Here is a 19,862-nt window from a genome sequence, read left to right as displayed (position 1 = left end):
AAACATTTGGAGCAAACCCAGAACAATAAAAAACCCTACAAGGGACAGGGTTTGGAAAACATTATTGACAGAGAGTAACAATGAAAGAACCTGCAAATAAGAGCTGGGAGGATCGTTAGCACCTAGTTATGGCTGGGGGGGGGGGAGCTGGGGGGGGAGCTACATTCAGAGTCATACTAGAATTTTCAGTCTCTTTTAGGGAAGAAAAAGGTATGACTTATACTCCGAAAAATACAATAGATAGATAGAAATACACTCACACATCCGTCCATATCTCTCTCTCTCTTTTTCTCTTTCTCTCTCTGTAAACATACATATACACAAACACACACAGGAAGAAACCCGAATATGCCATGACCTACATACCTGTACCCAGGGGTGGGCTGCTGCCCGGACGGGGAGGAACACAGTGGGGTAGCAAAAATGGAGCTCCACCCCAGAGCACCCAATTTGCACTGAAAGATGTTGAAAGAAAATGCATAAGCCACGCCCACAGTGTAGTAGTAAAAAATTTGGTAGCCCTACACTGCCTGTACCCGTGAAAATCTACGAAAACACACACTCCTATCTATCTATCTATCTATCTATCTATCTATCTATCTATCTATCTATCTATCTATCTATCTATCATCTATCTATCTATCTATCATCTATCTATCTATCTATCTATCTATCTATCTATCTATCTATCTATCTATCTATCTATCTATCTATCTCAATCATCTAATCTCTCTCTCTCTCTTCCCCCCCCTCTCTCTCTATCCCTCTATCTATCTAATTTAGTAAACTCCTCCAGATACTTTTAGTGGGTTGGAACCAGGGATGGGCTATTGCCCGGACAGGGGTGGGGGGACTCAGTGGGTTTAGCAAAAATGAAGCTCCACCCCAGAGCACCCAATTTGCACTGAAAGATGTTGAAAGAAAATGTAGGGCATCCTGCATAAACCACGCCTACAGTGTGGTAATAAAAAATTTGGGAGCCCTTCACTGGTTGGATCCCAAACCTTGGCATTCCCCTGGCAGTATGCCCAAGATTTCTCCTTTAGAGTGGGCAGTGGTAGGGTTGTTTTTCCTCCCTAGCCTCTAACTCAATCCAGCTTCCTTGCGGGAGAAATCCTTTCTTTACCTTGACTGCATGACGAGCGTTTCTTCACAGGCTGCCTTGATCTACCTCTAACTCTGGACCACTTGATTCACGTAGGTGAAAGATGGAAAAATTTTGGACGACGTTTCCCAGGGAGTCTCGCATTTTGCTTCCAAGGTACGGAGCGGCCTGCCTGGCGGTCAGGAGGCCCCGCATTAAGCCAGTTTCCATATTCCACTTTGGCGGACGGAGCTCCAGCGCGGGGATGGCCTCTCTGACGGCAAGGCGGCCTTTCTAGGCAGCGCTCTCTGTGGTACCCACCCACCCTCCTCCAATCACTGGAGTCCCAGGTCACATCTATTTTACATGGCAAATAAATCTTAAGTGTACCAATAGCTACTGGGACTGCCACGTGAAAGATTATGAAAAAATAAGTGTTGAGACATGTCCAGATTTCTGTCAGTATTTAACATTACAGGTAGTCCTCGACTTGCGACGACGATTGAGCTCCCAATTTCTTTGTTTAAGTGAGACACCCGTTAAGTGAGTTTTGCCTGATTTTGCGACCTTCCTTGCCTCAGTTTTTAAGTGAATCACGGCGGTCGATAAATTAGTCCCCTAGTTGTTAAGTGAATCCAGCTTCCCCATCGACATTCGCTCGTTGGAAGGTCCCAAAAGGGAATCACGTGATCCCAGTGGTCATAAGTATGAATCAGTTGCCCAGCATCTGCATTTTGATCATACGACCATGGGGAAGCTATAAAAGCCCTAACTCTGGGAAAACAGTCATGCCATTTTTTTCAGTGCCATTGTAACCTTGAACGGTCACTAAGCGAATTGTTGTAAATTGAGGACTACCTGTAATCAGCCTTGTATCAAGTAATTTCTGCAAGCCAGTGTTCATAAAAATAATGTAAAAATGGCCTACAGGCCACTGGTGTGAGAATCGAAATAATATTTTTCTGCTGTCAGCATGCATCTTCCAAAAATAGTCTGGATGACTGTCTTTATTGCACCTTAATAAAGGCAATGCTGAAAAAAAATTATGGAGATGAACAATTGAGGAGCCTTATTACCAAGGAATATGGAAACAGCTTAATATGAGCACAAATCTTTTTAAAATGCTAATTGTGTCTTCTCCCTCTCCTGTTTTTTGCTGCCATTGTTCAATAACACTGGTAAGTGCTAATGTCTCTTAGTTTTAAATAAGGTTTAGCCAAATGGTGGTTGGTTTAAATGTATGTGTGTGTGTGTGTATATATATATATATATATATATATATATATATATATATATATATATATATATATATATATATATGTCACATGTGTTTTTTTTGCTGAATTTGAAAATTAAGGGAGACTAGGATAGATCTATTTCGGCCTTATTTTGGCCTCATCAGCTAGCCATACCCACTGGGACTTGAACCTGCAACCTTTGCCTTGTAAGGCAGAGAATTATCCTCTAGGCTATAGTATCCAATCCCTTCAGCTCTACACCAGGAAAGGGTTACATATTTTTGTGCCGAATCACCCTGGTGTATTGAAGGAACATCACAGCTCCTTATTTGCCTCTCAGCCCAACCCAGGGCCATTTCCAAGGCAGTTAATGTTATTGATAGCCGACAATTTTATCTGTATGTGTCACATGTTTTTTTACTGAATTTGAAAATTAAGGGAGACTAGGATAGATCTATTTCGGCCTTATTTTGGCCTCATCAGCTAGCCATACCCACTGGGACTTGAATATAATTATATATATATATATGTATGTATGTTTGTATATGTATGTGTGTGTATATATATATGTATGTATGTATATGTATGTGTATATATATATATATATATATATTTGTTTTCGTAAATTTTCACGGGTATATGTATGTAGATTGTTCTGAGTTCGGGTTTTGCCCTGTGTAATATTTTGCATGTCTATGCGACGTTTCGGCGAAATCACATTCACCATCATCAGGCTGAAGTTCCAATCTTTGTGTTGTTGTAAAATGGAATACAACAACACAAAGATTGGAACTTCAGCCTGATGATGGTGAATGTGATTTCGCCGAAACGTCGCATAGACATGCAAAATATTACACAGGGCAAAACCCGAACTCAGAACAATCTACATACATACATACATACATACATACATACATACATACATACATACATACATACATACATACATACATACATATATATATATATATATATGTTAAATGTTTATAGCTGGAATTTTAAAATTAAGGGAGACCAGGATAAAATTAAGGGAAACCAGGGTGATCCGACATAAGAAAAAACATATATATATATATATATATATATATATATATATATATATATATATATATATATATATATATATAATATTACGGTAAAAGCAAAGCAGCTTGATCATTTTATTATGTTTCTTTTAGGGAGAGGGAAAAGGGGAGAGGAAGGGAAGGGAAAGCCTTGTCTATTTTATTAAATGTATTTCCATGCACACAAAGCAGAGTCCTGCAAACCTGGCAACTTTTAAGACTTGTGAACTTCAACTCCAAGAATTCTCCAGTCATAGCTGGATGGAGAATTCTGGCAGTTGAAATACACAAGTCTTAAAGTTGCCAAGTTTGGGGATCCCTGATATAAAGGTTTGCTAACTCCACAGAAATATTATCAACTCTTTTTCTTGACAAGTGGCTTTGGGGTAACCTAGGAGAGTAGTTCAGTGAGGCAAGCCAACACATTTAAATTGTATATTGAAGCCTAGAACAAAAATGCAAACAGAGCATAATAGTTGTTGTTTTTAAAAATTGTTACAGGCATAACATGGGCTTGCTCCTATTGTTTTAGTTTAGTGAAGAAACCAGCCAGCTTTCTGTTTGTGAAAATCATGGGAATTGGTGGTTAAGTCTTGAGGACTCGCTTTGCAGGCCATCTGCTGGTGGGCTTTGTTGGGCAATTGCTCGGCTACTAGGAGAAAAAGCTACTGAACTAACATAAATATTCAAAAATATACCTCTGCATAGCTAGAGGTATAACAAGCAGGAAGAGGGAGATTGTGATCTCGCTGTATAGAGCCCTAGTGAAACCACATTTGGAATACTGTGTTCAGTTCTGGAGACCTCACCTACAAAAAGATATTGACAAAATTGAACGGGTCCAAAGACGGGCTACAAGAATGGTGGAAGGTCTTAAGCATAAAACGTATCAGGAAAGACTTAATGAACTCAATCTGTATAGTCTGGAGGACAGAAGGAAAAGGGGGGACATGATCGAAACATTTAAATATGTTAAAGGGTTAAATAAGGTTCAGGAGGGAAGTGTTTTTAATAGGAAAGTGAACACAAGAACAAGGGGACACAATCTGAAGTTAGTTGGGTTAAAGATCAAAAGCAACGTGAGAAAATATTATTTTACTGAAAGAGTAGTAGATCCTTGGAACAAACTTCCAGCAGACATGGCTGGTAAATCCACAGTAACTGAATTTAAACATGCTTGGGATAAACATATATCCATTGTAAGATAAAATACAGGAAATAGTATAAGGGCAGACTAGATGGACCATGAGGTCTTTTTCTGCCGTCAGTCTTCTATGTTTCTAATTTTCAGAGTACAATATAAGATGCACTGGATTATAAGACGCACCTTAGTTTTTGTGGAGGAAAATAGGGAAATAAAATCTGCCTACCAGGTATTCATCTGGCTAGAGTCCTTAGTCTGGTTAGCTTCTGCACATTATTTTATCCCCCTGATTAAGGTTTTAAAAAATCCTTATTCAGAGAGAATAACAATGAAAGCGCTTACAAGCCAGTAGGAGCTAGGAACATCATTAGCACCTCATTAGTGCTGGGGGAAAAAACTTATTCGGAGCAAATAGAGCAGTGAAAAAAAACCTACAAAAACCTAGGGCTGGAAAAAATTTCTTCGGAGAGACTAACAATGAAAGAGCCTGCAAGCCGGTAAGAGCCCGGAAAAAGCTACGAAAAAGCTAAATTCAGAGTATAAGACGCACCCAAATTTTCAGCCTCTTTTAGAGAGGAAAAAGGTGTGTCTTATACTCTAAAAACACGGTACATGGGTCAGTAGGGCACTGCTTATATTCTGGTTTAAGGATAGAGCTGTTTGCTAAATCCCATTTTGTTTTCTTGCCTTCAAAGATAGACAGGAAAGGGTTGATATCTGTGCACCATTGTTCTTTCTCTTTGCAATTTTTCTCTTTGCCTGATTTTCTTTTCCTCCACCCCAAAGGTCCAGGGAGCAAGTACTAAAAGCTGGCGAGATATGACCACTTTTTTTTCTGGAAAACCAGAGGGGGCTTCTGAAAGGTACGGCGAATGTGTCTGCTCAGGTTTTGCACCACATATACAACTCTCTGACGTATAACTTGTAAACAAAGTCCAGGCTATCTTAAAAAAAAAAAAGAATACGGTCCCTCGTGAAGCTAGGTCAGTGTTTCTGGCAACTTGAAGACCTGGTGTCTTCAACTATTTATGGGACTGCCTCCTCCCTCATACCTCATTGCAGTTAGTAAGGGCCCATAGAATCAGTGTCGGTTGGCGGGACCTCGGGGAAGAGCCTTCTCTGTGGCAGCTCCAACTCTATGGAATCAACTACCCCCAGAGATTCTCTTCCCTACCGATCTTCTGGAAAGCCATTAAGATCTGGCTTTTCCGGCAGGCCTGGAATTAGATTGACTTCTCTGTGTGTATGGTTCTTTTAAAGTTATTATTTATCGTTATTACTGATTTTATTATGTATTTGTGATTGTTTTTTAATATTATTGTATTTATCGCATTAGCTGCTCTCAGTCTGCTTTGGAATGAGCGGCATATAAATACAATCAATCAACCAATCAATCAATCAATCAACTTCCAGAATTCCCCAGCCAGATTGGTTTTAAAAATAAAGTTTGAACTCAAGTCCTGGTCTTGGATACTGTACCTGATGTAGGAGATAACCAGGGAGAGCTGAAACGCATCATAAGTCATGACTCTATACACACCCACATTCAATCTAAGTCCAGTTCACCTTGAACTAGTCAGATTCTTATGGGAACATGGTGGGACGGGACACATAGTGACACCAAACTAATGATGTATTTGACGCTGCCCTCGGGTTCTGCCTGTTCATCTCTTTCAATGTCACGGAAATTATTTCATTGTAATGTTGTCATGATGCTAACTCCAGCTATGTGAGTGGGAAAAATGTCGCAAAATGACACAGGACACGAAACAGCAAGTTTGACGCCCATGCTCTAGAGCTGCGGTCACCAACGGGTGGTCCACAAGAAATTTTGGTGGTCCACAAAAAAAATGCATTTTTTTAATAAACTTTATTAATTTTTTCATTAAAAAAACACACAGACATACAAACGTTTAAATGTAGTAGGGGTTACAATTACCCCTCTCTTCTTAGAAGTTAATTTTAAATACAGAAAAAGAATATATTCTTAGTTCATTAAATCAATATATTAATCTAGATGAAAAGAAGAATTTTGTTTATATATTCTAATAAACATAAAATTGAATTAATCAAAAGAAAAAATTCTAAAGTCATTTCAATATATTCATACATTTCTCATAACATTTTATTTTTATTTTTATTTTTATCTATCCACTTATAAACTATATTCCAAATAATATAAAAATCAGATTCTTCTCGGTCATTCATTTGCATTTTTATACTGCACTAAATCAGGGGATCCCAAACTTGGCAACTTTAGACTTGTGGACTTCAACTCCCAGAATTATTCAGCCAGCTATGCTGGAAGTTGAAGTCCACAAGTCTTAAAGTTGCCAAGTTTGAAGACCTACACTAAATACTATTTATCTTTTTTTTTAAAAAAAATACATATTAGTGGTCCACAGGATTTAAAATTATGAACTTAGTGGTCCCTGAGGTCTGAAAGGTTGGTGACCCCTGTTCTAGAAAATAAGCGTTTCAGCTAAGATACCATTAAAAACTGAATTAGATACCATTAAAACAGGTTCATTTCTTAATCTGATTTTGAAACTGTGCAAACCCTGAGCCTTAGGGAGGTGGTTAACTACCTAAAATATCCTGGGAACACATTTTTATAAATATTATAAATATACATTTAAATATGTTAAAGGGTTAAATAAGGTCCAGGAGGGGAAGAGTTTTTAATAGGAAAGTGAACACAAGAACAAGGGGACACAATCTGAAGTTAGTTGGGGGAAAGATCAAAAGCAACATGAGAAAATATTATTTTACTGAAAGAGTAGTAGATCCTTGGAACAAACTTCCAGCAGACGTGGTAGATAAATCCACAGTAACCGAATTTAAACATGCCTGGGATAAACATATATCCATCCTAAGATAAAATACAGAAAATAGTATAAGGGCAGACTAGATGGACCATGAGGTCTTTTTCTGCCATCAATCTTCTATGTTTCTATGTTTCTTTAAAACTTCCAGTGTCAGGGCGTTCATAACTTCTGGAGGCAAGCAGTTCCACTGGTTAATTGTTCTAACTGTTGGGAAATTCCTCCTCACTTCTAGGTTGCTTCTTTCCTCAATCGGTTTCCATTGAGCTAACCTAAGTCCCTATTTTTCTCTCCCTTCCTTTTCCGAAAGGCCCCCGGACACGGAGAGCTACCAGAACAGCAAAAGCGACGGCTACCAGAACAACAGCGTGGATCAGAGTTTTTGGGAGACATTCGGCAACTCCGACCCACCCAAAACCCACAAGTCGCCAAGCAGCGATAGCTGGACGTACGTGGACAATTCGACGGAGAAGAAGAGCTCTGACAGCTGGGACGTTTGGGGCTCGGGCACCGTTTCCAACAACAAGAACAGTAACGGCGACAGCTGGGAGAACTGGGAGACCAACTGGGAGAACGCCGCAGGGGAAGGCAAAGCCAAAAAGACCGCCAAGAAGACCTCAAAAGAGCCCTCTTCGGCTGCCGAAGAAGAATGGGACAATCACAACTGGTAGGACTCACTCTCTCGATCGGCGTAGCAGAAGTGGGGGGCGGGAGCGGGAAATATCACCCCCCTGACGGAAGAATCTCCCCACGTAACTGGACTAACCGAACCGACACCCTTCGTGTGAGCGGGAGAACCTCTTTCAACCCCGCGCCTGCTGTTCCATTCTCTTTCCACTTCCTGTTTACAACCACCGTCGTCGTAACAACAACAACAACAAAACCAAAAACCCTGTGGGTTTGTGGATTCTTGTAATTACCATACAAAGAGCCAAGTCACCACCCGCCGCATCAGATATACGCTCGCCCGTGCCGCTGTCCTCCATGGAGTTTGCCCGACTTCCTTGAAACCCGAGAACCTCTGGAGGAAGCAAACTCCCTCCATGCCAGCCTACCATCCTAGCACATCGTTCGCATGTGACGTTTGGCATACTCGCACAACTTCTTTGTGGGTGGGAAAGTGGGGAGGGGGGACACAGGGACTTCGGCTGATGTTTTGAAGGACTTCTGATAACGTGAGGTTGGAGGTTAGGTGGGCAATTTTAGCCACGTAACTTATTGTGACTGAGATAGGATGGCTTGTAATTGAGCCAAAATAGATTATTTAAGATATTGTAGAAGATAATTGTAGATGGATCCATTTTATTTTCCTTTTTTTAAGGACACTGTCCTCTTAATAACTTTAGTTCTCTTACTTAGAAGGAAGCAAACAGCATTTCTAAAAAGCTTATTTTGTTGTTTTGATTTAAATTCCCGTTCTTAGCTTTGGCTACTTTTCAACAGGTTTGTGTCAGATTCCTCATCCTTCCTTTCTTCTCCCACCCACCCCCACACCCTTACACATTAAATTAAATCTCCTGTATTCTTTTTTCCTCCATTTAAGGTTCCACACATTCCTCAATTTTAGCACAATATACTGGATAAAAACAGTGATGGAAAAGCAGACAGGATCGGCAGCAGTTTTCAAAACGGGATATGCCAGTATTGGAAGCAAACGTTTTTTTATAACCAAACAAATAATTTGGAACTCTGCTCTTATCAAATGACGTTGATGAGAATTCCTCATTAATTTTCCAAGTTACTCCTTCCCTTCCGCTCCCCCTGTGCCCGGAAGGAAACTACTGAAAAAATAACCCGGTTACGACGTTTATCATTCTGAGCTATGCTGCATGAATTTGAGAAGGAAAAAAATAATAATAATAATCCAGTATCCTTTTCTACAAGATCTGACGTCAATTCTGTTTTTGGTGCTTGTGATCAGTAGATTTATTTTCTTCCTATAATCTATGTGTATTTAAATACTGCAGTGTTAAGACCACTAAGATACAGGAATTCTTTGAATCGTGGTATAATTGGCTGAATGAGGCTTTTTTCAGGAACCAGGGTGAAAAAAATCTGGTTTCCTTACCTAAGAAAACCTTTGCCTGGGCTTAATGAACCGTGCGATGTCTGAATGCTGGGACATCCAGATTCTCAGAATTTAGCTGAAACCGTCTGCTGTATATACTCTTGTGAGTGTGTGTGTTGTATACCAGGGCACATGGGTAAACACACAAAGATCATGAATTATATAAATAAGTTTCCTACAATTTTTATGTATTGTTCCAACATGTCAGTATCTATCTTGTGAAGAAATATGAAGTACTTGAGCTGCTTTGTGGTACTTTGTGCTTGGTTTTTTTCCCCCCGCACCCAAATTGTGAATGAAATTTCTCCTCTTCCATGGTGATTTCACTTCCCCGGTCTCCGATCCCAGTTTGCACTCCCTTTTTGGGCTTTTTAATCAGTTTTAGGTTGTCTGTGCCTCTCTTTCAAGAATACGCGTTCTTTTTCTGCCCAAACCTCTGAGATTTTGTGATCTCGTAAAAACCGCACCTTACTCCTTTTTTTTTTTTCCTTTTAAAGAATGTCTCAGCATAAAGATATCTTGACTTATTTCTTTTGCCGGTTTGTCCATTTTTCCTAGCAGCACGTGAGTTTTTAAAATTTATTTTTCTTCCATTTTCTCTTCTCTGGATTTCACTTAGAAACTTCATTGTGTATTTTGCATGGGAGCGAGGATCGGCTACTATCTTATTTCTGCTCATCTGCTCTTTTCATTCTATGTGCTGTTTTAAACCAGGGATCTGCAGCCTTGGCAACTTGTGGACTTGTGGACTTCAACTCCCAGCATTCCTCAGCCAATGTTTCCTGACTTGTGGACTTCAACTCCGAGAATTCCTGTGCTGGCTGAGGAATTCTGGGAGTTGAGGTCCACAAGTTGTCAAGTTGCACAAGGTTGCAGATATGGAATTCAAGGCAATGGTGACCACACTTGAATTCAGTGTCTCCCTTCACCTATATTTTACTTCTTCAGAGAGAATGTCTACATCTCCTAAACCAGCATTTCTCATCCTTAGCAAGTTTAAGATGGATGTGGACATCAACTCCCAGGAGAGCAGAGCTGTCTGGGGAATTCTGGGAATTGAAGTCCACCCATCTTTGCAAAGGTTAAAAAACGTTGTCCTAAACTCCTTGCGCTAAAACATATTTATTTTTAAAACAACCTTTCCCTTTGTTTTGTTTTGTTTAAGTCAAAATCCAAATACAGTAGTACCTCTAGATACGAGCTGCTCCGCATGCGAGTATTCCAAGTTACGAGCTGAGACGCGAGCAAAATTTCTGTTCCACACCCGAGCTCAAATTCGAGATACGAGCCGAGCGTCCACTAGGTGGCGCAAGAATTCCATTTTTTCCAGTTATCTCGGCATGAAAAGCCAAATCTAAACGCATTCGTTCGAGATACGAATTGATCGACATACGAGCTCGGTTCTGGCACGAATTAAACTCGTATGTCGAGGTACCATTGTAATTCCCTTTCAGACCGGAGCCTCTTTTCGTCCCTCTGTAAATCCCCTCTTCAACCTTTCCAGTTTTTAAACGAGACAACGGTACAGCTTGTCACCTTACTTAAAACTATACAGACTGAGGGATGCGAGTATCAAACAGCCAAAGGTCTCTAAAAATCACAATCTAACCTTGGTGATGAAGAAGGTAGCACCTTTTGCTGTTTGATGCTCGCATCCCTCCGTCTGTATAGTTTTAAGTAAGGTGACAAGCTCTTGTGAGTGTGTGTGTGTGTTTACCAGGGCACATGGATATACACGCAAAGATCATGAATTATTAAGAGTTTCCTACAATTTCGTCACCTTACTTCAAAGGTCATCTTAAGTTTGTCACCTTACTTAAAATTATACAGGCAGAGGGATGCGAGTATCCAACAGGAAAAGGACTCTAAAAATCATATTCTAGCCTTGGCGATGAAGAAGGTGGAACCCAATTCAGAGTTACAGCCAGAGGTGGTATTTAGCCAGATCGTACCGGTTCAGACGAACCCGTAGTGGCTTCCTGCTAGGTGCTATTCTGTCCTATTTAGGCACATTTTAAAGCCGCATGCATGCGCTATCAAAGCGCATGCGTGGAAGGCCGTCCATATTGATTTCTGACAGTCTCAAAATGGGTGAACAGTGCAGTCAGGCGGTAGGGAAAGCAAGTAGGATGCTTGGCTGCATAGCTAGAGGTATAACAAGCAGGAAGAGGGAGATTGTGATCCTGCTATATAGAGCGTTGGTGAGACCCCATTTGGAATACTGTGTTCAGTTCTGGAGACCTCACCTACAAAAAGATATTGACAAAATTGAACGGGTCCAAAGACGGGCTACAAGAATGGTGGAAGGTCTTAAGCATAAAACCTATCAGGAAAGACTTAATGAACTCCATCTGTACAGTCTGGAGGACAGAAGGGAAAGGGGGGACATGATCGAAACATTTAAATATGTTAAAGGGTTGAATAAGGTCCAGGAGGGAAGTGTTTTTAATAGGAAAGTGAACACAAGAACAAGGGGACACAATCTGAAGTTAGTTGGGGGAAAGATCAAAAGCAACATGAGAAAATATTATTTTACTGAAAGAGTAGTAGATCCTTGGAACAAATGTCCAGCAGACGTGGTTGGTAAATCCACAGTAACTGAATTTAAACATGCCTGGGATAAACATAGATCCATTGTAAGATAAAATACAGAAAATAGTATAAGGGCAGACTAGATGGACCATGAGGTCTTTTTCTGCCATCAGTCTTCTATGTTTCTATATGCATGGAAGTAGCAATTGTTTGCATTTGCGAATCGGTAGGCAAAGTAAGAATACCATACCCGGATATTCCTGACTGTTGTTTCTCCATTCTGTATCGCTGCCTCCATGAAAGAAAAGACAATTGTTCTCGTAAGAAATGCAGCCTAGCTTTCCAAGCAGTTCGTTTTCACAGCTACCTACAAGGGGAACGCTTTTATAAACAAAATCTTTTTAAAGAAATTGAGTCATTAAATAGATAAACAAGAGATCGGATTCCAAATTTAATCGTACAGGATTTCCCAAGTAGCCTCCACAATCAAGTGAGATGTATTTTTTTAAAAAAGAAAATTAATTTAATTATTGGAGAAGAGGAAAACTAAACAGGGCTTTTTGCTACTGTAATTCTACACAGTAAGAGAGCAACTAGCTGCCCTGGACTTAAGAAATCGCATGTTGTTTTTACCACTGTTGTTAGCCGCCCTGAGTCTACGGAGAGGGGCGGCATACAAATCAAATGAATGAATAAATAAATAAATAAATAAAACGAGGCCGCGAAGCCCTTCTGTATGATTGGTGATTTATATCTTCCGTTTAGTAGAGTTGATTCAGCTTCCCCTGGCCGTATGCCCTCCAAATAGTTATCTGGGCTTCGTTGGGCTGTAGCGGAAATTCAGTTTAACTCCGCCAGAAGGCATTAAATTATGGAAAGCTGCTGTAGAAGTCAGCTAAAACCAAACCCAACCTTGGGATGTTTCTTCCGAACCGTTTCTTGCACGTTGCTGAGAATGCAACCCTGTACATAGCGCTAGAGTTAATACCTTTGAGATCTCTTGTTGCTGTATCGTCTTGCTGCAGTCTCTTAAATTTCCCTAGAAAAATTCTCCCCGTCTTTTCCCCTGTCTTCCAGAGTAAGGCATTTACAGTTGTACCTCAGTTCTTGACCACAATTCGTTCCAGAAGTGTGGTCGAGAACCGATTTGGTCGAGTACCGAATTAATTTATCCCATAGGAAATAATGGAAATGGATTTAATTGGTTCCTAGCCCCTATTGACTCGCTGGGAACCAATTAAATCTATTTTCTTTATTTCCTATGGGATAAAAAAATCTGAGGAGCTCTATAAGCGCTCCAAGCTGTAGGAAGGGTGGGGGCGGCTGCAATCCTAGCAGCTTCGGGGGGCTCCTTTCCTCAGTGCTTCATCTTGTTACAGTACCTGTAGGCAGTTACACTAACTTCCTCCTTCACGGCGGCGGCTTCCCTTCGAGGAGCAACAGCGCCGGGAACATCACTTAATGAAGGGAAGCTGCTGGAGCGGCGGCAACTGCTGAGATGGCTCCGGCAGCTTCCCTTCATCACATGACGTTCCCGGCACTGTTGCTCCTTGAAGGGAAGCTTCCACCGTTGCCGCCGCCGGGAAGGAGAAAGTTAGTGCAGCTGCCTACAGACGAAGCACTGAGGAAAGGAGCCCCCCCGAAGCTGCCGGGATTGCAGCCGCCCCCAGCGGTAACATTTTGGATACTGAACAAAATTTTCTGTGGCTGTTCGGTATCCGAATATTTGTTCGGATACTGAAGGAAATTTTTGCAGAAAATTTTGTTCGGTATCCGAAATGTACGACAACCAAAGCATTCGAGAACCGAGGTACCATTGTATATGTATGGCTGTAGTAATTCCTACATGTCCCTGTGTCAGGTGACCAGTCCTCCACTTAATTGAATATCGAATGGAAGGGGACCTATTGAGCTTTTCTGTCCCTGGAAGCTAAGCAGGGTCAAACCCGAGCGATATTTGAAAGGAAGACCTGCAGGGAATATCATGGCCGTGGGCTCGATTGGTGTTCTGCCGGCGTGTCCCAACTGCCCGTAATTACAGGGCAATTAGTCCAGAAAGACACACACCACACAATAGAAGGAAAACCAAAAGTCTTTATCAACAGAAAAGCAGAAAAAACTCCCTTTTAAAATGTCAAAGGGATTTTCTGATACACACAAGGCACAGGTTAAATGCAATCCAATTTCTCACCCAGTAACTGGGAAATTGAGACCAATTCCAAAGTCCAGAAAGTCCACACACAGTCTTGAACAGGGAAACCGCAAAACCACGATCTTGACGAAACTATGAATCAGATAAATGTCCACAGGGCTAAACCAGCATGCTGCTCTTTTTATCTGTAGCACTAATTACAGCAGCCCCACCCAACCACAGATAGCCTCACTTATCTCCTGTAATAATCCTTCAGTTGTTCTCTTCTATGCATCACTCTCCGCATGCGTGGCTCTGTCATGGGTTCTTGTTCAGAATCCAGGGATGATAAGGAAGATTGATCTCCTGGGCTGTCTGCCAAACTCCCCTCTTCCCTGTCACTCACGCTTCCTTGGTCAGAGGAGACTTCGTCGGCAGATTCTATCGGGAGCAAAACAGGCCTGTGGCATGTGGATGTTTCCCCCACCTCCACCTCCACATTCCTAAGGGCAGGAGCTGGGCCAGAGCCAACCACAACGATTAGGAAATCAGAAAAGCTTTGTGGAGGCACAGAGATTGCAAACCTTTTTATTTCCCACGCTAAGGTTTCAATGAATGGAAATGGTAGGCCTCCATCTCTAGAAGATGTAGGCTATTCAAGGGTCAAAGAAAGCTCTTGAGAAATGTAACTGGATCTTAACCATCTTCCTCTTCTTGGTTGTGGGATATACGCGGTTCTTTTCCAACTGTACAATTTTTGGCGGTCCTTCGCCAGGGCTCTGTTCTTTTGTTTTTCAAAAACGGTCCTGAATCTGAGCCGACAGTGTCATCTCAAAGAGAAACTAAATAAAGTCATAGAAATGGAACCAAGCCGTTCCGAGATCCTCCTAAGTTGACTTCATGTTGCGTGGACATTTGTGTTTGCATTTTGCACAGAAATGTTAAGTTGCGTCTGCTGGAGCTTCCATGTTCTTTTTTTGGTCTGGGTTTGTCTCTAGCCTCAGCCTTGGTTAACGCATTTGGTTTGCGTGGGTATCCTGACTCTTGTTTTTTACAAATAAATCAAGGTGCAAACATAATCCAGCATACCTTCCCCTTTCTGTTTTCTCCACAACAGCCATGCGAGGTGGGTTAGGTTGAGAGACAGTGACTGGCCCAAAACCACCCAGCCGGCTTTCATGCCAAAGGTGGGATTAGAACTTGAACTCTGAGTGATTGGCCCAAAGTCACCCAATTGGTTTTCATGATAAAGGGGGTGGGGATGGGCGGGGACTGGAATTCATCGTCTCCTGGTGATTGGCCCAAATTTAGCCAGTCTGCTTTTATGCCTAAAGTGGGACTAGAACTCACCATCTCCTGGCAATTAGCCCAACGTCACCCAATCTCTCTTTATGCCTAAGGCAGGACTAGAACTCTCCATCTCCTGGTGATTGGCCCAAAGTCACCCAGTCTCAGTTTATGTCTAAGGCGGGACTAGAACTCTCTGTCTCCTGGTGATTGGCCCAAAGTCACCCAGTCTCAGTTTATGCCTAAGGCGGGACTAGAACTCTCTGTCTCCTGGTGATTGGCCTGATTGGTGATTGGCCCAAAGTCACCCAGTCTCAGTTTATGCCTAAGGCGGGACTAGAACTCTCTGTCTCCTGGTGATTGGCCCAAAGTCACCCAGTCTCAGTTTATGTCTAAGGCGGGACTAGAACTCTCTGTCTCCTGGTGATTGGCCCAAAGTCACCCAGTCTCAGTTTATGCCTAAGGCGGGACTAAAACTCTCTGCCTCCTGGTGATTGGCCTGATTGGTGATTGGCCCAAAGTCACCCAGTCTCAGTTTATGCCTAAGGCGGGACTAGAACTCTCTGTCTCCTGGTGATTGGCCGAATTTTGCATAAAGTTCATCTGAACCTGCCGAACCTGAACACCATTGGGTTCGCCCATCACTAGTCTTAAGCATAAAATGTATCAGGAAAGACTTCGTGAACTCAATCTGTATAGTCTGGAGGACAGAAGGAAAAGGGAGGACATGATCGAAACATTTCAAAGGTTCAGGAGGGAAGTGTTTTTAATAGGAAAGTGAACACAAGAACAAGGGGACACAATCTGAAGTGAGTTGGGGGAAAGATCAGAAGCAACGTGAGAAAATATTATTTGACTGAAAGAGTAGTAGATCCTTGGAACAAACTTCCAGCAGACGTGGTTGGTAAATCCACAGTAACTGAATTTAAACATGCCTGGGATAAATATATATGGCAGACTAGATGGACCAGGAGGTCTTTTTCTGCCGTCAGTCTTCTATGTTTCTATGTTCTAAAAGAAAACATCTCGCAAGTTCAAGAAATTTGATTGAAATAGCGAGACATTTTCTTATAGAATGGGCTGTCCTGGACACAATGCCGAGGAAAGCCACGAAAGTAGCGGTACAAGTGTCAGGTAGGACCAATAGTGGGCAGTAGCCGATGCAGTCCGGTGCTCCATCACGGTAGTAAATTCCGAGAGTTCCAAGACAGCTGCGTGTCCCTGTTACATGCATGCGTACCCATGCACAAGATTTGGCTTCTGCGCATGCACAGCAAGAGAAATCTTGCATGCGGACGCTCGTGTGAGCGAGATTTCGGCGATTTTTGCTGGATTTTTGCTTCTGCAAAAAAACATGTGATACATACAAAAATATAGTTTGTCGGCTATAAATAAATTATCTGCCTTGAAATGGCCCCGGGTTGGGCCTAGAGGCAAAAAGGAACTGTGACGTTCCTTCAATATACCAGGGTGATCCGACATAAAAAACATATAGCCCCTCCCTGGTACAGAGCTGAAAGGGATCAGATCTGGGGGCCTAGAGGTTAATTCTCTGCCTTACAAGGCAGAAGCTGCCGGATCAAATCCCAGTAAGGGTGTGGCTAGCTGATGAGGCCAGAATAAGGCCGATATGGTGCCATCCTAGTCTCCTTTAATATTAAAAATTCAGCAAAAAATCATGTGATACATATACATAGGTTTATATATAATAATAATATATAATATAATATAATTTGTTTTCATAGATTTTCACGGATGGGACCTCATCGAAACATCGCCAGAAATCTCTGAATCCTACACGGGAATAAACCCGAATATGCCAAGACCATCATATGATATATATATTATCAAGGGGTGTATTAATATGGGGAAAACTGACACACATTATTTTCAATAATCATTTGGTGGACTAGAGCAGTGGTCCCCAACGTTTTTTCTACCAGGGACCAGTTTCAGCAAGGCAATTTTTCTATGGCCCGGTGGGGGCGGAAAGGGGTATGGTTGGGGGCGGGATTAAGCATGGGGGTGCTGGTCCTTCCCGCCCCTCTTTCCCGCCATCGCCCTGTGGCCGGCAGAACCTGCCTCCCAAACCCTCTTGCCCGGTGGCAGGTGAAGCGCTGGAGGGAGGGGGTCAGGCCGGCCCTCCTGCCTCCCCCCCCCATCCAAAAACACAAAGGCGTGCCACGGCAGAAGCCAAAAGAGGCTTGAGCCTCTCGGTCCTTCCCGCCCCTCTGTCCCGTCCATCGCCCTGTGGCCGGCAGAACCTGCCTCCCGAGGCCTCTTTCCCAGCGGGAGATGAAGCACTGGAGGGAGGGGGCGGCGGCAGGAGGACTGGCAGCTGCTGACTCCACGGACCGGTGCAACATGCCCCGCGGCCCGGTACTGGTCCGTGGCCCGGTGGTTGGGGACCCCTGGACTAGAGAGTGCTTATTTTTTTTAAAAATATTTTTATTATTTTCAAATAAAAAGACAAAACGCTACAAACAAACATGAAAAGACCAGACAAAACACATGAGCCGGGGTGGCGCAGCAGGTAGAGTGCTGTACTGCAGGCCACTGAAGCTGATTGTAGATCTGAAGGTCAGCGGTTCAAATCTCATCACCGGCTCAAGGTTGACTCAGCCTTCCATCCTTCCGAGGTGGGTAAAATGAGGACCCGGATTGTGGGGGCAATAGCCTAGCTCTGTTAAAAAGTGCTATTGCTAACATGTTGTAAGCCGCCCTGAGTCTAAGGAGAAGGGCGGCATAAAAATCGAATAAATAAATAAATAAATAAATAAATAAATAAATAAATAACATAAAAGGAAGCTACAATTGCTCCGCTCAGGATAGAAGTCTTCTTAATACAAAAAGGAAAAACTATTTTAAGTTAGATCAATTCAGAGAAATAAACTCATCTATTACAAAACTCTATCTAAGAACATTCCAGTATAATACATTTAACTATTATTTTAACATCATTAAACAATGTGATATCATTAAGCATTTTTTTTTGTTCCACCAAATATAGACCCTCTGCCAAATTTTATAAAATTCTGATTCTTCTTGATTGTTCAACCACCTTGTCATCATGTCTAACTGCACATTCTATAATTTTCCTGAATACCTCCTCTTCTTTAAGTAACTAATTGGCGAATGAACAGAAATATTTTACGAGACCCCCAATATGCAGAATGGATAGAAAGAGAATTAGAAACCTTTGTTTAGAATAAATAAAAATGCAGAAACAACCCCACAAAATTTATGGGATACAACTAAGGCCTATATTTGGGGTTGGACAATTTCTTTTAAGGCAAAAAAATAAATAAAGAGAAAAAGAAATAATAGCAACAATTAGAGAAAGAGTTAAAAGACCTAGAATTAGTATTACAAAGTGCTCATTTTTAATTGTAGGAAGGCAGTTAAAAAAAAGTAATGATCCTGAGTAAGTTGTGAGATAAGATCCAGTGTGAAATAAATGCAATCAAAATATCCAGAGTTGACATTTTAGTAATATTCTGTTTTGAGCGTCTACCACAAAGAAGAGGGGATGACGTAATTTCCAAAGCACCTGAAGGCAGAACATGAAATAATCAATGGAAACTAATGAAGGAGAGAAGCAATCTACAATGCAGGAGGATTTTCCTAACAGTGAGAACAATGAACAACCTCCCTCCAGAAGTGGTGGATGCTACGTCATTGAAGGGTTTTAAGAACGAGACTGAACTGCCATTTGTCTGGAATGAAATCAAACTTTGTTTTCCCTCTGGCCACAAGAGGGCGTCTCTTTACCATCCTAATGCTTCCCCTTGGCTATTTTTTAATTTATTTAATTTATTTTGTCAAACAATTATAGGGTGGTAATTTGTACAAATAAAACATTAGATAAGTAATGATAAAAAGAAAGAAAAGAAGACAGTAGGACAGGGAGGGTAGGCACAATGGTGTGCTTATACACGCCCCTTACAGACCTCTTAGAAAGGGGGAGAGGTCAATTGTGGTCTTCTTTAATATATATTTTAGATTATAACTTTCAAGGCCCTTCTGTGCCATCTGAGTAAAACTTATATTAACCTATCATCCACCATGATTTTATATATATAAATATTTTATATTTTGTCACGGGTGGGACCTCATCGAAACATCACCAGAAATCTCTGAATCCTACACGGGAAGAAATATGCCAAGACCGTCATATAATATATAATATATATATTATCAAGGGGTGTCTTAAGGTGGGGGGAAACAGGGTAAAGTGTGTGTGTGTGTGTGTGTGTGTGGAATCATACATTGTTTTACATGTATCTTTACTTTTATGAATACAAGGAGGCCAACCAGTTATGTGGGATAAGCCAATCCTGTTAAAATGAGACTGAGAATAAAATCGTGGATGATAGGATAATATAAGTTTTACTCAAATGGCACAGAAGGGCCTTGACAGTTATAATCTATCTATCTATCTATCTATCTATCTATCTATCTATCTATCTATCTATCTATCTATCTCTAT

At 41.5% G+C, this 19,862-nt stretch overlaps 1 protein-coding gene across 1 annotated transcript in view; it reads left to right on the top strand.

Moving 5' to 3' along the window:
* ARFGAP1 (ARF GTPase activating protein 1) overlaps nucleotides 1-9,669 on the top strand; it is a 29,882-nt gene extending 20,213 nt beyond the window's left edge. The window contains exons 7-9 of the mRNA XM_070744448.1: nucleotides 1,202-1,261; nucleotides 5,317-5,393; nucleotides 7,666-9,669. Of these exons, the coding sequence (XP_070600549.1) occupies nucleotides 1,202-1,261; nucleotides 5,317-5,393; nucleotides 7,666-8,026 (498 nt within the window). The 3' untranslated portion in view covers nucleotides 8,027-9,669. The remainder of the gene's footprint in view (nucleotides 1-1,201; nucleotides 1,262-5,316; nucleotides 5,394-7,665) is intronic.
* The last annotated feature ends 10,193 nt before the right edge of the window (nucleotides 9,670-19,862 follow it).

This window comes from Erythrolamprus reginae, chromosome 3, assembly GCF_031021105.1.
Source record: "Erythrolamprus reginae isolate rEryReg1 chromosome 3, rEryReg1.hap1, whole genome shotgun sequence".
Taxonomy (NCBI): domain Eukaryota; kingdom Metazoa; phylum Chordata; class Lepidosauria; order Squamata; family Dipsadidae; genus Erythrolamprus; species Erythrolamprus reginae.
The sequence above is the reverse complement of the archived record's forward strand: the minus strand, read 5'-3'. Positions and strand labels throughout refer to the sequence as shown.